Source organism: Protopterus annectens, chromosome 5.part1 (genome assembly GCF_019279795.1).
Source record: "Protopterus annectens isolate FY-2018-M chromosome 5.part1, PAN1.0, whole genome shotgun sequence".
NCBI lineage: Eukaryota > Metazoa > Chordata > Ceratodontiformes > Protopteridae > Protopterus > Protopterus annectens.
This window is the reverse complement of record NC_056736.1, coordinates 684,154,428-684,173,558: the sequence shown is the minus strand read 5'-3', so window position 1 is coordinate 684,173,558 and position 19,131 is coordinate 684,154,428. Positions and strand designations below refer to the sequence as shown.

The following is a 19,131-nucleotide window of genomic DNA, read 5'->3' as shown; positions in this document are numbered from 1 at the left end:
CCAAAAAATGCATAGTCCTCCCCTTTGGGAAAAACAAAGTGCCCACAAATTACCACATAGGTGGTAATCCGTTAAGTACGGAAGAAGTAATTAGGGATTTGGGGACCCAAGTAGATAGCAATCTCTCCTTTGACAATCACGTTGCCAAAGTGGTTAGAAAGACCTTCTATATAGCCCACCTTATGAAAGGGTTCACATCTAGATCAAGAGAGGTCATTGTGCCCCTCTACTCATCACTCTTCAGGCCCATAATTGAATACAATGCCCCATTTGGGATGTACCTTACCCGACACCTGCAGCAACTGGAAAGACCCCAAAAGTAACTCACCAAGAGGATCAAGGGACTCAAACAGATGCCCTACGCAGTTAGGCTAAAGAAACTCCAGCTCTACTCAGTTGCTTACCGCCTACTCAGAGGCGATCTGTGCCTGACGTATAAAGCCATGTCCAACCCAGAATTAATGGACATGCTCTACCTCAAGAAATCCAAATCCCTTAGAGCTACACGCTCCAGGGACTTAAACCTCAGCTCAGAAATAAATAGGACATGCTGGAGGGACAGATTTATATCCCAGAGGCTCCCCTCACTCTGGAACAAAATCCCAGTCCATGTTAGGCAGAGCCCCTCAATGACCCTCTTCAAGAGAAATCTTGACGAGTGGATGGGAGATTGTAGGTTTACCCCTGGGATCTCTTTTGTGTCCCTACTAGACAGAGGCACTGTAAACTAACCTTAAAAGGGCTATCTTCTGTGACCTACTATACAGAGGCACAGTCAACTAATCTAAAAGGGTGTCGAAAGCCAAACACACTCTGGCTAGGCTTATAAATGCCCTAGGGCAGATAGCTTAGTATCAACCTATGAACCTATGTAGAACACAACCAGGGATATTGTCAGGTCCCATAGAAGCTGTATTCTTGGCCTTGGACAGTACTGTTTTAACCTGTGCAGCAGTAATACTGGGTGCCTGGCAGTCTACTGGTATTGCGATTGGTCCTTTGGGGGGAGGGGTAAAATTGGCACTGACTCTGTCAGCCAGTATATTGGCAATATCTGTTGCCTCGGTGTAGGAGGTACTGTTGTGCAGTAGCTCAGAGCAAGTCTGGGTATTGCCGTGGAGATTCTTTACATAACTATACAAGGCCTTGTGGTTGTCTTTTATTTTCTGCTGCAATTCTGTTTTCTTTTTTGGAGGAGAGCATCTTGGTTCTATTGGGTATGGCGAGATCCATGTATTTGTGTCCGTGTGTGTGCAGTGCATTGGTGTATGATTCAGAGGTCATTCAACTATTCTCCATTTGCATGGGTGTAGTGAAGTTAGCCACCTCTGTTTTTAGGAGCCCAAAGTTAGCTTTGGAGAAGTTTTTTTAGGAGCCCAAAGTTAGCTTTGGAGAAGTTTTTTTCATGGTGGTTACCTTTGCGGGGGGGGGGGGGGTGTTGATTTCCAAGGTGATTAGTTTGTGGTCTTGTGGAATTGACTATTGTAGAGCAACAGTCGCCCGTGTTAGTAATGACCAGGTCAAGGATGTTGCTACCTCTAGTGGGGGTAAGAATGAGCTGGTCCATGGCATTGGAATTAAAGAATGCCAGGAAACGTTGGGCAAGTGTATTGGTACATGAGTAGTTTTCCCAGTTAATGGAGGGGTAGTTGAAGTCGCCCAGTATGAGAGTGTTAGTTTGGACCCTAATATTCTCCAGGGTGCTTGGGAACGTGGAGTATGAGTCTTGGGACATGGTTGGGGACCTATAGCAGGCTACGACCTGAATCGCTGTCTAGCCCAATGTTAGCTGCACCTGAAGTATCTCAGATGTGTTGTTAGGCTACCAGTCTGGAGGTTGTGCATCCTTTATGAATATAGAAACACCACTGCCTTTAGAGCTTCAGTCCAAGTTCTGAGGCTAAAAGGTGTGGAATGAGTTATAGGCTGGTAGTGGAGGGGTGCTTTCTACTTCCTTGAACCAGGTCTCTGTTACAGCACAAATGTCGATTTTTCTCCATTTTAAGGAGTGCTTTGAGGGAGTGCATTTTGAGATTTAGACTTCTAGCGTTGAGCGGTATGACCCTCAGATTGCATTTGTTTGTAGCTGTTACGGTGGTAATTTGGTCTTTGGAACACCGCCTAAAAAAGGCACTATAGGGATGGCAAGAGCCTTGGCCAGTATTCATAAGCCCAAGGGTGGCAGATGCCGGCCATCTCTGGCAAAGCATCGAGGTCTGTCAGTCATGTCATTCCAGGCAGACAGATACTGGGTCCCCTTAGAATGACACTAGAAACTTAGCCAGTTGTTGAAATCAGTAATTTTCTGCTTGTACTGTGATATCATTCTGTGTGATGGGGGGGGGGGCGATGCTGCTGAGGGCTAGGGTCACACCCGCCTGGGCCATATAATCAGAGAGCTCCTCCATGTCTCTCTTCATGTAGTCCAGGGAGGTACGTCTCGGGTCATTCACACCCACATGTACAATGACAGAGTCATATTTGTACCTGTTGTTGAGGGACCCGAGTGTTGTACATTATGTGGTGGATCTTGGCACCTGACAGGCAGCTGACTGTTACTTTCTCCTTATTCAATCTAGTGAGTGGGACATCAGTGTGCCTCACTATCGAGTCACCTATGACTAGTGTGTTGGGCATGCTGTCTTGCCTTAGGGGCTTTGGTTGAGTGGCACACTGTTTAGGAGAGTTATGTGTCTCGTGACTAATGTTGTATTTTGGTGGTCGAGTGCATTTCTGCCTTGGAGGTCTCTGCTGTTTGGGTAGATTTTTATTGAGAGCCTCCGCGAAGGTGGGTGTGTCATTTGTGTTTTTATGCAAAGGCAGCGCTGGTGTGTGTTCTGGAGGGCTATGTGTTCCATGTGGTGTGGTGCAAGTGTTGACCTTCTCCTCTTGACCAGCTGTTCCAGTCTTGGCTGGAGAGTGCATGGCTTCCAGTTTGGATATATAAGTGTATCTCTTGCAAGTCTGAGTGTTGGGAGATCAGAGGAGAGAGTTGTCAGTGCACATGAGGCAGTTGCTACATTTCCTCAGGATGCCCAAGTTGACCAGGTTAATAGGAGAAAGCACAGGGAACTGACCCTTTAGACATGCCTGGAGGGTTGTGCATTAATAATAAGTACTGGAGCCGTTTCCTTATAGAATGTTTAGTGCTGGTAGCACTTTTGTGTGCTACAATAATTGCTACAAGAAGTCTGGTAAAGTGCTAGATTAATAAGCTAGTAAAAGTGCAGGAGAGGAGAGAACTAGCAGATCTAAGGGAAAATTTGAAGAGCAGACTTTGACACTGCTCAGAAGCTTGCAGACAGTCCTGGATACAGCAAATCTGTATCTGGACTAGAGTATTTACAGGAAAGGCGGGAAACGAGCACAGACGCGGGCTTTTAAACCAGAAAGTTGAAAGAGGTGGAAAAACTGGCCAATAAACTACAATTTCTGGGCCAGAAACCACTCCTCTTGTGGTAGATATGCTACCTAGTGCTTACCACTCCCACTGACAAGCTAGAAGGCTTCCCTCCAACACAGAAAGTCTTATTTGCAGTTGTGTTTTACTCAGTCATTTTACAGAGATAGTAATGCATCATTCCTGCTTTTAAATTAAATGACAATTTTCTTTCAAGGGCAGTGGATGTGAAGCACAGATTCATTACTGTGTAGCTAAGCGTCAGTATGTAGTTTTATGTAGTAACAGTGTCTTCATGCTGAAACTTTTAATGTTACCTTTTTAGTTTGAATTGCAATACATCTATAAACTTTATTGATAAATATTTTTTGGTTTGTACTGAAAAATCTTAAATTAATAATCCTCACAATATTGTATCTTTGGTATGATTTGCCGTCAACAGAAAGATAACTGTCGGCCTGATGGACGGGAGCTTGGTGAATGCAGAACAACCACCCTCAACATAGGTATACCAACTTCATTTTTAACAGTGTTTAAAGAGAACAAATGCTTTCATCCATTTTGTTAAAGCACACATCAGTCATCTTTCCATACTTCATTTTTTAAGATTGTATTTTATATCAGTTGTGCTGTAGATATTTAGCTTACAGGTTTATATAAGTACAATATGAGTTTTTAGTGATTTATTTGCCTCTCTTAGCTGCTCATTTTTGGCTATATGGTCTAAGCCCAAGAATTATGCTATTGGAGATTTTGCATACAATCAGTGTTTTCTTTGTAAGAAAAATTGGCTTTTTTGTGTTATGTTTATACCACATATCTGCTCACTTGCTGAGTGTAAGCGTGCCCACCCCCCCACACACACAGACATGCACATACAAGGCATGATCTGATCGTGGTGTGACTGTTTCACAAGCATCAACTGTCCGAGGAAGTTTTATTCTGAGATTTAACCTATATCCCCTTGGCATTTGCTTTTACAACCCTGGAAGTGAAGGCTCTCTGTCTCTTCCTGAGAGCATGTGCATACTTCCACATCGGAGGGATGAAAGCTACAGCACACACATGTACACCCTAGTAAAGCTAGTCAGATGTCTGTGGTCTTTGCCTTTCTTGCTTGACAGCCATGCTGCAGCTGTTGTCAGTGTTTAAGTGGACTAGATCTTCCTGTCCCCATGATTTGTTAGGACATTATTCTTCACACACTACCCCACCTTCCCTTTGCTGACTCCTTCAGTGCCTGGGCTGATAACTGAACCCAGGTCAGCCGATTCACAGTAAGTGCTTTATCTGTCTGCACATCAGAGCCGATTTCTTCAAAAGATTGACCTTGTAGTTTCAATACCATTTCAAAGTATGGATTGTCTATCAGCAGTATCCATTTGACTGCATGTCTTTGCATATTTGCTGCTGTTATTGTTACCACAGAAGTATGGTGGCCTGTAAGTCAGCTCCGTGGCATAGAGGTATAAAACCCTGACTATGGTGCTGGTTATCCGAGTTCACTTAGTGGCTTGGATGCTTGTATGAACCTGTAGAATAATGGTTTCTGCTGTTTTTAATTTCTCCAAGTCTTTTGAGTTTCTAATACCATGACGGGAATGGACCCCATTCCTAAGTCAAAGTGCGATTAACGTTCACAAAATTAGTATTGTTTCACTCTTTGATGTCAGCAAAAAGTACTCTTCACAGCACCCGCAATGTGCCCAGTAATGACTCCTGCAATTCGTACTGTGTTACATGAATTGGTAACATATCTAAATACGATTGTAAATTCTTTTTTATAAGACCCATTGTTCCTACTACTATTGGAACTGTCTGAGTATCTTTCTTCCACATGGCTCTCGTTTCTGCCTGCAGAGCCAGGTATTTTATGACTTTGTGTCTCTCTGTACGTAAGACACTGTAGTCACTGGGTGTGGCGATTTCAATGATCAAATGCTACTTTTGTCTTCTTTTCTTGGACCACTGGTATCTGGTTTTCTAGTATCTATTTTTTGAACTGTTGGTATTGGGTGATGCCATGTGATATAAACATAATTTTCTATGATTTGTCATGGCTCATGTTTCCAGTGTTTTTCAACCACTTCGATACCATAATGTTTGCACGATCTCCAGTGTAACAGTCTCGTCACGTTATTATGCCTTTCAGTATACAGTCCCTCTGCCATTAGTGCGTCGCAACCAGCAACAAGATGTGTGACTGTTTCCAATTAGGTTTTACAAAACCTACATATGTCTATTTCTCCCACATGTTCAATGGACTTTTGTAAACCAGCGTGTAAGTAGCCCACTGTCTTGGGCTGCCAATGTTAACCTTTCATTTCTTGGTTTGAATTTGCCTCTCCTTAACCATTCCTGCATTCATTCTTGATCAACATCAGGCCCTTCCAGAAGTTTTCTATACTTGCAACTATATTTATGTTTTTTCCACATTTCTTGCCTTCTCATCTAGTCCTTCACCTTATATTCTTTCTTTTGTTTTTTGGCACATTCAGTTGCTGCCTGGTTTTTATCCACTTCTGGTTTGATTTCCATTCCTGCTTGATGTCGATATGCTTCTGCTAAATTAAGCAGACAAGTCATCTTAGATTTATTCTCCTCATGTTTCAAAACTTTCACTACATTTGGATCTTGTGAGGTAAGTAAATGTGTGAAGTCCCACGATTGCAGATCTATACACGTAATCAATTTCAAGAGGCCCATCCCTCCTTCGGAACGGGGAATATATAATCTTGGTATACACTGATTTTTATAAATCATTTGGTAAGCATGAAGCATCCTTCTTGTTTTAATATCCAATCTATCCAGCACTTTTTTGGGGCCAGTCAATCACTTCAGAACTATAAGTTAGGACAGGAAGAGCAACTTGATTTATAGCTTGGATCTTGTTCCTAGATGTCAGTGCTGTTTTCAGGATTAATTTTAAGTCTTCTAAAGTACTCCTTACTGAGTTTTATTCAAATTTGTTCATGTTTTATTGCTGATCCTTCATCAGTTCCCAAGTATTTATGCACTCCCTCTTGCTCAAGTTCTTTTATTTCCCATTCTTGTCCCAAACTGATGGCAATGAGCGTCTGACACTGGCTCTTTAATCATGAGTGGTGGGACTGAGGGGGGGTGGGGTGGCTGTGGCTCATCGCACAGGTGACACCTAACAGGAACACTTGGTGTTCACACGTACTGGAGTTCAGACATGTCCTGTCAATAGGGAATTTGCATTTTATAGCTGAGGGGTGAAGGACATGTGGAGGTGTGCCTCCCCTTGGAAGTCTGCAATCACTGAGCTCAGAGGAGCTCCTGAGGGGACAGTCTGGCGTTTTCAGGGGGAAAAGATAGGCCCTCCCCCAAGGACTAGGAGACTGGCTTGCTCCTTAGCTCTTAACTTACCCCCTTGAAATTGAGGGCTGATTTGAATTTCCAGGCAGAACTGAATGGGCCATAGACTGTTGTCTGGCTTGGGATTTGCTGGCTGCCTTAGCCTGAAAAAACTGGCCAGTGGTGTGGTAGTACTGGGGCCATTGGGCTGAGTCATGGAGATGCTAAAAGCAAGCAAATGGAAACGAATTACGGTAGCCTGTGTACGACTGTAAATGTTTGGTATCTTGTATTGTTTATTTTATGCTCGGTTTCCATATTTTCCCAACCTGATGTTGACAGTAAGGAGGGTACAGCTACATGAATACTGAGAACTGAGGGTGTCCTTATAATATAACACAAAAATATGTGCTTTCTACATGAGCAGCAATGTAATGTAGCTATATTTGTGATAAGAGGGTGATTCAGAATGTTTGGAAAACAAAATAAAGAAATGCAAAAATAAAGGAATAAAAATGAGAAAAATCCAGTAGCAGAATAATCCATTGTGTTTAGAGTCTGTTTTATGCGTAGAGGATATTATTTGTAGGCAGCTTTGTTAGTATTAGAAAATATTTTAAGGTTTAAAACTTTAAGACCAAATGGATTGACTCAGGAAATAAACTGCATGCTTCATTTGTAACAAACTTGTTTCATTATATTTAAAAGATTATAGTTTTATATAGTATATAAATGATGATTATGTTTAAGATATATATGTGCATTTAAAAATATAATTGAGTTTTAAATGAATTAATTGTTTAATTGGTTATCCATCCACAAGTAATTTATTATTGGTGTATGTAGAGCAATGCATTTTTTAATTGAAATTTTATCCATTGAAGGTGAATAACCATGGTATCAGACAATTGCACTTGTAATAAATTAATTCCTAGGTATCTCTTTTGTTTTGTTATTTTGTAATTCTAAATTCTGTTAGGCTTCATACTTATGTTTACTGCAAAAATGTGTCCAAATCGCATTTAAGTATGTTTATTAGGTCTTCCTTTCTTTTTGATTCTGATACGTGAATATAGATGTGTGTGTGTGTGTGTGTGTAATATATATATATATATATATATATATATATATATATATATATATATATATATATATCATAAACGTTGGAAACACTGAATTTTATGATAGTATTGGATCATATTAGTGCTGATACAGCTTCACTTGTGTTGAAAACTACATTTTTAGACTATTTTCCAAGAAATGCAGTCCTCCTTCTCAGGGACATTTTGCCTGACCCCTACCCCCACCCCCAGTGCTGATGTCCACATTATTTACCTGCATAGTTGGTGGTACAGGTGAAGTGATTTGTGGTCAGTTTTGGTGCTATTATTTGATGATGGGGAGCCACTCTAATGGGTAAGGCCTGGTATACAGTGCAGTGTATTCTGCTTGTCTCCTCCTGGCAGGAGGAAGTTCAGTCACACTTAATACTACTGCCTCGGCTAAGCAGCCCTTCCACCCCAGGTAGGGCAGCTGTCCTCAGGGTTGTGATGAACACACAGTGTCACCAGTTAATATTTGATGAGTAGGAGTTGTGGAATTTAATTCTTACACTGTTGCCAATAGTATTTGCACATGTAGGGTTACCGACTCCCATCAATGGTACCTGTCAAAATACAAAAGGCAGTTGGCCTTAAGGGCATTCAACAAATATGCACTGCTGCCTTGGGTAATAGCTAGCACCTACCTCAGTCAGATAAGTTCCACACTGCATAGCTATAAATAAGAGTTATAATTTTGTCTCCCCAGGATTTTGCCCACCTCAGAATGAGTCCAGTGCCTTTCAGTGCAAGCTCACCAACAGTAACCGAAACTTCACCAGAATTACTTTGTACTTCACACATGCACCTTCACAATGTTTTCAGAATAGGTGCAAGTAGTGACTCACCAACACAAACTCCATCCTTCCCAAGTTTACTCTGTGATGTTGTCAGTGAGAGATAAAAGTAACAGATATTACTGTTTACTCATAAATTAATGCAGGCTTTAAATTCTGTGATAGCAATTGACTGTAACAGTCACCCTTCTGAGGATGGATGCCACACAGTTCTTCAGACAGTTAAAATGCAGGATTGGGGGTTGCATAATGGTTAAGGTCTTTACCTCATAAACACAAGGTATAGGGTTCGATTTTCACATTTGAATAGGAAGTTGGCTGGGCTTAAAATGGCCCACAAGGGCAGCTAGCCTAGTACTTACATGTGAGCTTATACATCCCTAAGATAAATAAAACATCAGACATGAGCATTCATAGTTGTATAATAAACTATTTTGCATGAAATAAATGTGTTTAAGCATTGTCTTCCCAATTTGCAAACCGTAAAAGACTTGCACAAAAATTGACAATAAAACATTTAAGAAAGACATTGGTTCCAGCTTAGATGTTAAGATGTTTTTCTTTTTCTGCACGTATTTGTTTCAGGGTAAAGATAATAGTGTACTGTACCCTTACTGACCCATCTTCAGAGTTCAGATTAGAATCTGCAGAGACCTCAGCAGCAGTATGGCTTGAGCTCTGACTCCAGTGGGTTTCCTACAGGAAGCAAACCAGTAGCTTCTTTACTTCTATTACTCCTTGATTTAACAGTCAGTCCCTCTATTTGAAAATTTCCCAAAATAGGATTTGGTGTGGCTATAGTTTGAATGTTAAAAAAAAAAAAAACCTTTCCCGTTTCCAAAGTTATTCGTGGGTGGGGAAAGAGTAAGTTACTACTAAAATAAGGCATTTTCATTTGACCTAGACAGGATCCTCATGCAACATAATCTGCTGTAGTGCAGCCATTCAGGAAGGAAGGATTAGTTTCATCCCCGAGCTGCAATCCATCTTCACAAAGACAAATGCAGGCATATGTAATTTCACACAGTTTCTTTCACAAATTATATTTTTGCTGACAAGGCAAGTACAGTGCATGTTCAACCAAGTGTGTTGCACACATTTTGATTTTAATATGATAAAGTTTTAATATTTTATCTAATTTTTCATGCATTTTCCTTGAAAGAGCAGTAACATTTTCCGAGATTATTACAGGTCTCCCATGTCTCCCTCCTGTCTAGAGTCAAGTGAGTTTTGTTGAGAGATCCTGAAGACTGAAGCTTGAGTTAAAAGACACATCTCATGTCGTACTTGCCCAGTTTCTTGTTTTGAATTCATGTCATACTTGCCCAGTTTCTTGTTTTGAATGACCATCTGAGCTTTTGCTGTCAGAGTAGAACACTCTGGCTATTTTTACCTGGTATGTCTTTTCCCTGATAGGTAACTGTTTACTTTGTATTATTTACTGGGTCCTCATTTCTACGCGTACTTTACCAGTTGAGTACACTCTGGCTTTATTCCTTGTCTTAACCTTTTGACACTGCTAACACGTTTGCAGTACCCTTTTATGTTTTCTATAATGCCTGAACAAGGAAAAATGCACAATTCATTTTTATACATTTTCTGTTCATATGGACTAAAAAAAAGAAATATTATGGACTGTAGCTAGAAATGTCCTAATACAAGCCCTTGTGACTACCAGTCAATCCCTACAGTAGTTATCTTTCTAGCTGCTCTTTGGGAGTTCACTGTCTGTACAACAACCCTTTTTCCCAGGAATAGACTGCCTCTGTTGTTGACGATTAAGAATCCCTTAGTTATGTCCCTCAAGTTTTGTAAATTGGGATCTGAAAGCTGTGCCAGCCTTAACTCTCTCTTTGTACTTTTTGGCAGTTCTCCTTGTAATAGATATCTGTGAATTAGGTGCAGACTCACGGCTAATAACTATTCCTTTACCTAACATAGCTATTTCCAGAGGAAGACTTGTACTTTCTGACAGCTGTGGCTTGATTTCAGACTTTTTCTTGCCACTAGTTTATTTTCCGAAGTTGCAACTTTACCAGCCTCAACCGAATGTGCTGCACCGGCTAAATCTTGCCCCTGCTATGCTTTCCACGTGATTGCCTCCAGGTTTGTCTGCATGTAACCGCACGTACACTGAGTACTGTGTTATGAAAGTCTTTATCAGGCACTGCCACCTTCCCAGTCCAAATGAACTCTGGCCAGTGGCTCTTAAAAGGGGGGGGGGTCTGTCTCATGGCCCTAACCAGAGTGGACCGCTCAGGCAGGTAATATTTCTTTCCAACAACTGTAGGCTTGACACCAGCTAAAACTGATGCAGCATCCTTTTAGTAATGATTTCTATATTCTCTACCTGGCTAAGGTACATGCTTTTCTAATAGTCTGGAACATATGTAGTTTACTATGTTGCTACGTTTATTAGTTCCCTCGTGATGTTTTTTTTCCCCCAACCTGACACTGTGGATATTTGGGCCATGCATACCCTATCTGGTTACATGGGAGATATTTTGCATCAGTATCCTGTTAAGTACACAAGGTAATATTTTTACTTTTGACAGTGTAACCAGCTGTGGAGGTTTCGACCTCCCCCATGGGCACCATTATACCAGTGTGTGTGATGCTGGATACCCTCCTCTTATGCATTTGTCCCATGCTGGCTAAATTGATGTCATTGTTTTTCCACATTTCATTAACAGTGTTGCACTTCTGATCTTCTAACCAGATTCTGAACTGAAAACAAAATGTTATTATCCATTCAGAAACCTAAACTCTCAGCTGGCCAAATGCTGTACTCTCATTATGTCTCCAAGTTATGGAATAATCTCCCTCCCCCACAAATCAATCGGTAATCCTGCTTCCTTCAAAAAATCCCTCAAACTACATTTTTCCTCTCACTGGCTATGCTCCTGTACCCCCACCTAACAACCCCAACACCTGAATTTCTTCTCTTACTATATTCACAGTTTAACTGTTGCAATTCACTAAGGATTTTTCTGTGTGTACTCCACCATAATTTGCCAGCATATAACTTCCTTCCCACACTTTACACAGTTTAACTATCACAAATAGTAGGAATCTTTTATGTAATTAATGCAATTACTATGTCCTGTTTTTACTCATGATAATGTAAGTATAGCAAAGACAATGTCCTATTTTTTCTTTTCAAATTATCTTCTACTCCTTCTATATATCAAAATTGTTTCTTTTACTTATGTATGTATTACTATTGGATTGTAATTATATAATTCTGTGGAGCTCTTCTCCCTGGGCCTCCACTGAAAATGGGCTCTTCTTGGCCCAGTGGACTTTCCCAGTCAACAAATGGAATAAATAAATAAATTCTTGAGTCCTCAAGCAAGTAACTAATTGCTTGTTGCCTTATTAGGATACCTTCTAGTATTTCAAAATAAATAACTTGAGATCCATGCACCCACTTATGAAAGTGCTTATTGCTGGAATATAGCAACCCCATTGTCATCTGCCTTTCTTGTTTGCTTTCTGATTTTTTTTTCCTCTTAAGTTTTAGGAGTTAGTTTAGAACATTCAAGTAAACGGGGTTTACATTTTTTAAATGTACTGTAAATACTACATTAATTACCACATTTCATTTTTTCCATACTGTGCAATCCCCATGCATGGTGCTCTTGTTATTTTGACACTGTGATGCAACTGTTTTATGTTTTTATGTTTATACGATGATAAACGTGCGTTTAACAATCAAGAACTTGCCATTGTTAAGCTTGTAAGTCCACTTATCACAACAACTGTTCTGTCTAATCTTAATATTTAGTTACAGATGCAGGTGAACTCTACAACGTAAATGGTGATCCGGAATTGACGAGTAACCATATTGTTTTATTTTCATTATATTATAAATCTTAACAATTGGACAATTGACTTCACAAAGTATATTGCAATGCTTTAGTTAGGTAATTTATTGTATGTAAGTATCTTCTTCATGCTTAATTTTCATTACAACCTTCTTTTTAGTTGGAGAGTTCTCAGTTCCATGTTTTTAATCATAGCCTAGTACCAACCTATGAACCTATCGGCCCTAGAGCCTCTACAAGCCTAGCCATAACAATTCCCTGGCAATTTCTTCCCACAGTATTTGTCTGAGATTGGTACAGCTCTGTCTGTCTTTTTACAAAACTAAATTCATACCTACTCACAGATCTCTTACCATAGATGCTTACAGAATAACCATACATGTTATTTAAGCATTCGTCAGATTGTTCAGCTCTGCAATTCCAACACATTGTTCATATTTCCATTAATGATTCAAATCAAGTATTGAGCTATACATATACAGAACCAGCTCAGCACATTGTCATTCCATTGCATCCTTATGAACATATGCCTCAAATTCCATGTCTAACAATTCAAGGTAACCAAGCAGGTAAATAATAATAACACAGAGACTTCAGATGGATTAAATGGCCGCAGCCATGTGTTTATTGCCAATCATTGTCAATGACTTTTTCTCTGATAGAAGCCAATTATTATGAGATGTGAGCAAGGCAGGAATATCAGGAAGGCCATTTATTTCTTTCATAGCATTCCCCTAAACCTACAGGACAACAGACAGCACTGTCGATATCCGGCCCTTTTTTATGTATCATACCCATTTCATAACAACTTTTTCCACAGTTCATCACAATTCTTCTGGGTCGCCTTACAAACTGCCAAGGGGGACATTGCCGGGCTGATAATTCCCCTGGCAGCAATCTCTTGGGGCTGTCTGGCCTGCGGAAGGTCCAGCTGAAGAGTCCTGTGACCCCCCCACTTACCTTGGCCTCCCTTACCTTTCCTGCCGTCCAGGTAGGGATCAAGAAGACTGGTTTGGTTTGTTCCCAGCCTTTTCAGTCCTTCCTCTAGCCAGCCCATCCCACCCTCCTACCTATCCTGGCCCTATCTGCCCCCCTCCCCCCACTGAAACCTGAGTCCGAGCTGACCTGCCTCAGACAAATGGCAGCTTGCTGCTTCATAGGTTCATAGGTTCATACTAGGCTATCTGCCCTAGGGCATTTATAAGCCTAGCCAGAGTGTGTTTGGCTTTCGCCACCCATTTTAAATTAATTTTGCTATGCCCTTTTTCGAGGTTAGTATACTGTGCCTCTGTCTAACAGTGACACAGAAATGATACCCGGGGTAAACCTACGATCTCCCATCCACTCAAGATTCCTCTTGAAGAGAGTCAATGAGGGACTCTGCCTAACCTGGACTGGGATTTTATTCCAGAGTGAAGGGAGCCTCTGGATTATGAATCTGTCCCTCCAGCATGTCCTATTTATTTCAGTGCTAAGGTTGAAGTCTCTCGAGCATGTAGCTCGATGGGATTTGGATTTTCTGAGGTGCAGCATGTCCATTAATTCCGGGTTGGACATGGCTTTATACGTCAGGCACAGATCGCCTCTGAGCAGGCGGTATGCCACTGAGTAGAGCTGGAGTTTCTTTAACCGGGCAGCATATGGCATCTGTTTGAGCCCTTTGATCCTCTTGGTGAGGTACTTTTGGGGACTTTCCAGTTGCTGCAGGTGTCTGGTAAGGTACATCCCAAAAGGGGCATTGTACTCAATTATGGGCCTGATGAGGGATGAGTAAAGAGGCACGATGACCTCCCCTGATCTAGATGTGAATCCCTTCATGATTAGGTGGGCTATATAAAATGTTTTTCTAACCACTTTGGCCACGTGGTTGTCAAATGAGAGATTGCTATCAACTTGGGTCCCCAGGTCCCTAATTACTTCTGTACTTAACGGATTACCACCTATGTGGTAATTTGTGAGCACTTTGTTTTTGCCAAAGGGGATGACTATACACTTTTTGGCGTTTAGCTTGAGGCCATGGCTCTGGCACCAGTTGTCTGTTTCTATGAGGCCCTTTTGGAGGATGCTTGTGTCGGCTGGAGAGTCGATTATGGTGCCCAGTTTGCAGTCATCTGCGAACTTGGTCAGCCACAGTCCTTCCGTGTTGGCTTGTACCTCCGAGAAATATATACCGAACAAGAGAGGTCCCAGGACTGAGCCTTGTGGGATGCCACTTGTAACTGGTTTGGAGTCTGACATGGCTCCAGCAATTCTAACCATGTGGGTTCTGTCCTTGAGCCAGTTTGCAACCCATCTAGTGACATAGGGGTTTATATTTAAGCTGGTGAGCTTATCTATAATGCCCGAGTGGGGTATTGTATCGAAGGCTTTTGCGAGGTCCAGGTAGGCTGTGTGGACCACCTTCCCCTCGTCAATGGCCTTGGTGACTGTTTCAAAGAAATCAACCAGGTTTAAGAGGCAGGATCTGCCCTTAACAAAGCCGAACTGGATAGGATCCAGTGTCTGTAGGTCCCCAATATCTTTATTTATGAGGTCCGTGATTATTCTTTCCATAGCTTTGCAGACCAAGCTAGTCAGGCTTATGGGGCGATAATTTCCAGGATCCGTTGAGGCACCACCTTTGTGGAGAGGGACCACTGTTGCTGTACGCCACTTTTTTTGGGTACATATCCTGTAGTAAGGCTGAGATTGAACAGTAGTTTTATGTTTGGGTTTAGCTCTTCTTGGAGTTCATGTAGGACGCAGCCCGGGACACTGTCTGGTCCCATTGATGCTGTGTTTTTTGCTTTGGAGAGGGTGGCTCTTACCTGAGCATCTGAGATGTCAGGGGGGGGGCACCCTGCTGGGATAGATATGTGCCCGTTTGGGGGGGAGGGGGGAAGAAGTTTGCGCTGAACCTGTCAGCTAGGATGTTGGCAATGTATGTGGGTTCGTGTATTTTTGTCATTTTGGACTAATTCTGAGCATATCTGGGAATTCCCACCCAGGTTCCTAACATAACTAAAGAAAGCCTTGTGATTATCCTTGGTGTCCTGTGCAATTTTTCTCTCGAAGCTGGCCTTAGACGATTTTATGAGTGCCCATAGTTTTTGCTAATACTGATCAGAGATGCCTTCCCTTTTTGGGATTTTGCTCTATCATGTAGTAGCTTCCTCCTTCTATTGTATAGTTTGTTTATGGCTGGGGTCCACCAGACAGGACGTCTGCCTTTGGAGGATTGGGTCTTGGTTTTATTTGGGATCGCATGATCCATGCATTCCTGAAGGTGTTCATAGAATGCGTTTATAAAGGATTCTGTGGTCTGGGCCGTATTTTACACAGGCCCGGGGGCTTTAAACGATTCCACCTCGGTTTTGAGGAGTGTGAAATTTGCTTTAGAGAAGTTTTTCACTGTGGTTTTCTGGGCAGGGGGTGGGGTCAGGATGTGAATATCCAGTGAGATTAGTTTATGGTCTGATCTTACCAGTGAGGGATACACTTCTGGTCTGGAGCATAGAGTCCCCATGTTGGTGATGATCAGGTCCAGTATGATTTCCCCTCTTGTGGGAGTGGTAACAAGTTGTTCCATAGCATTTGAGTTTATAAATTCTAGGAACCTTTGGGCTAGGGTGTTGGAGCTAGAGTAATGCTCCCAGTCTGTGTTTGGGTAGTTGAAGTCACCCAATATAATGGTGTTTGGAGAGCCCTTCATATTTTCCAGTGTTCTCAGGAAGGCCGAGTGGGGTTCCTGGGTTTGGGAGGGTGGTCTGTAGCAGGCTATAAACTGGAAGGCAGTTTTACCCACTGTTAGTTGCACATGGATAATCTCTGATGCTTCGTGCTGTGCCACCAACCTGGAGGTGTGGGTATCTTTGACGAATATTGATACTCCCTCCTCCTTTTGTGGTTCAGTCCAAGTTTTGGGGCCGAAAAGCATGGTATGAGGTATAACCTGGTAGTGCTGGGGTGCTCTCGGGAGCCTTGAACCAGGTTTCTGTTACTGCACAGATATCGATGTTCTCCATGCTAAGGAGAGTTTCGAAAAGTGCATCTTGAGGTTTAGACTTCTGGCGTCGAGTAGCATTACTCTTAGTTTCTTATCCCTTGTGATACCTATGGAGGTTGGTTTGTCTTTTGAGCCTTGCCTAAAAAAGGCACTATGGGGTAGCAAGAGCCTTTGCCAATATCCGAAAGCCCAGGGGTGACAGGTGCAAGCCGTCCCTAGCAAAGCATCGTGGCTTGTCGAGCATGTCATCCCAGGCTGACAGGCATTAGATCCCCTTTGAATGACACCAATACTTAAGCCAATTGTTGAAATTGATCATCTTGTCTTCATATTGTGGCATCATTCTTGGTGAGGGTAAGATGCTACTCAAGGTCAGGGTCATACCGGCCTGGGCTACATGCTCAGAGAGCTCCTCTATGTCTCTTTTTCATGTAGTCCAGGGAGGTACGTCTCAGGTCATTCACACCAGCATGGACAATGACCGAGTCATATTTGTACTTGCCTTGGAGTGACCCGAGTGCTTGTGTTATGTGGCGGATCATAGCGCCCGACAGGCAGCTCACCGTGACCTTCTCCTTGTTCAGCCTGGTGAGCGGGACGTCAGTGTGCCTGACGATAGAGTCACCTATTACAAGTGTATCAGGTGTGTTGTTTAGCCTTAAGGGCTGTGACTGTTCGGCACATTGGCTTTGTGAGCTATGTGTTCCACGTGTTTTGTTTTGGGGTAGCGGTTGCTTGGGTGTCTGCTTTGGAGGTCTCTGCTGCTTAGGCAGATTTTTATTTAGAGCCTCCGAGTATGTTTTTGTGTGTTTGTGTTTGGTTTGCTGTCATGGTAGGTCTATGTGAGACTGGAATTGTAGTTGAGTGTGGTTTCCTTCTCCTCCTGACTGGTTACGCCAGTACTGAGTTGAGAGAGCTTAGCCTCCAGTTTGGCTATATGGTTGCATCTCTCACATGTGTTGGAATTTGTTGGGAGGAGGAGAGGGTTGTCTGTGTACATGAGGCAGTTGTAATATTGCCTCAAGATTCCCAGATTCACCAGCTGGACCAGAGAGGAGATTGACAACTGACCTTTGGACATGCTAGAATAGTATTGGGAATTCCTTTATAATTGAAAAAAGGGCCAATGGGGAACAAGGTACTCAAGGGGAGTTTGTGAGGGTGTAGTGCTTTTAATTTTTTAGTGCTGACTTAGTGAGCAAGTGCCAGGTAACTTAAATGCAATGTGTTACAGGTAACTTAAATGCAAAAATGACAAACAGTAACTTTCTTTCAAGTGAAACATGGAAATAAGTACAGTAAGCAATGCAGATATCACTAGGGATCCACAGAAGCGCTGAAAAGCCGCGTTTTAGGTGGAATTAGCGTTTCAGGGAAATAACAAGCAAACAAACAACAAGCATACAAACAAAGCTAGATTCAGCAGGCTTGGATCTAGTCTATGCTACAGCAAACAAGGTGTACCAATTTCAGTAAGAAACAGTTCAGATATGCAGGCACTATAAGCCTTTAACCAGAAATTCCCAGCTCAGAAGGGCAGAGTCCAGCCTCTCCTCCCACAAGAGTGCAGATCATGAACCTTCTTAATGTAAAATAACTGGCCTGAAGCCCAAGTGCTTAAACTAGAACTAATACACTTTTAGAATAACAGACACTGAGCCCTCAATCAGCAGTTCCCAACTTAGAAGGATGTAAGCTACCTGTCCTGCCACCACAGTGCAGGCCGCAAACCTTCCTAATGTAAAACAACTGGTATTTGGCTTTCAAGCTGTTGTTACTTCCCTGGACCCCCTGTCTAGCAGGGTGACTTGACATGATCCCCGACGTGAATTTTCTGTCTCCCATCCAATCATCAGGGTTCCTTTTGAAGAGGGCCAAAGAGGCGCTCTGCTTGACATGTATGGGCAGTCTATTCTAGAGTCTGGGGAGTCTCTGGGTCAGGAGCCTATCCCTCCAGCATGTTTTGTTCCTTGTGATGACAAGGTTTAGATCTCTGGAGCGTGTGTCTCTGAGGGATTGGGATTTCTTTAAGTGTAGCATGTCCAACACCTGTGGGTGTGACATGGTCTTGTATGTTAAGCAGAAATCGCCTCTGAGTAGATGATATGCAACAGAGTATAGGTGGAGTTTTTTTAGATGGTCAGCATAGGGCATCTGCCTTAGGCCTGTGATTCTTTTAGTGAGGTATTTCTGCAGCCTTTCCAGTTGTTGCAGATGTTTTGAGAGGTACATACCAAATGGGGCATTGTATTTTATAATGGGTCTAATGAGGGATGAGTACAGTGGAACAATGACCTCCTTTGTTCTGGATGAAAAGCCCTTGGTGATGAGGTGTGTCACATAGAAGGATTTCCTGACTGTTGTGGTGATGTGGTTATCGAAGGTGAGACCACTGTCCACCTGTGTCCCTAAGTCTCTTATCACACTTTCGGTGTTTAGTGTACTGCCACCTATGTGGTAATTCACGGGTACATGTTTTTTCCCAAAGGAGATAACTATACATTTCTTGGCAATGAGCTTGAGCCCATGGCTCTGGCACTAAGCATCTGTTTCTGTAAGGCCGTTTTGTAGAATATCCACATTATTTGGGGATTCAATAATGGCTCCCAGTTTGCCGTCATCTGTGAACTTTGTTAGCCAGACTCCCTTAGTGTTGGCTTGTACTTCAGACAAGTAGATGTCAAACAAGAGCGGTCCCAGGACT

The 19,131-nt window shown here is 42.3% G+C and overlaps 1 protein-coding gene across 1 annotated transcript in view; it reads left to right on the top strand.

Annotated features, from left to right (window-relative positions):
• Nucleotides 1-19,131, top strand: part of EXOSC8 (exosome component 8) — a 533,341-nt gene that overhangs the window by 37,132 nt on the left and 477,078 nt on the right. Inside the window, exon 3 of the mRNA XM_044073308.1 lies at nucleotides 3,843-3,906. Within this exon, the coding sequence (XP_043929243.1) occupies nucleotides 3,843-3,906 (64 nt within the window). The remainder of the gene's footprint in view (nucleotides 1-3,842; nucleotides 3,907-19,131) is intronic.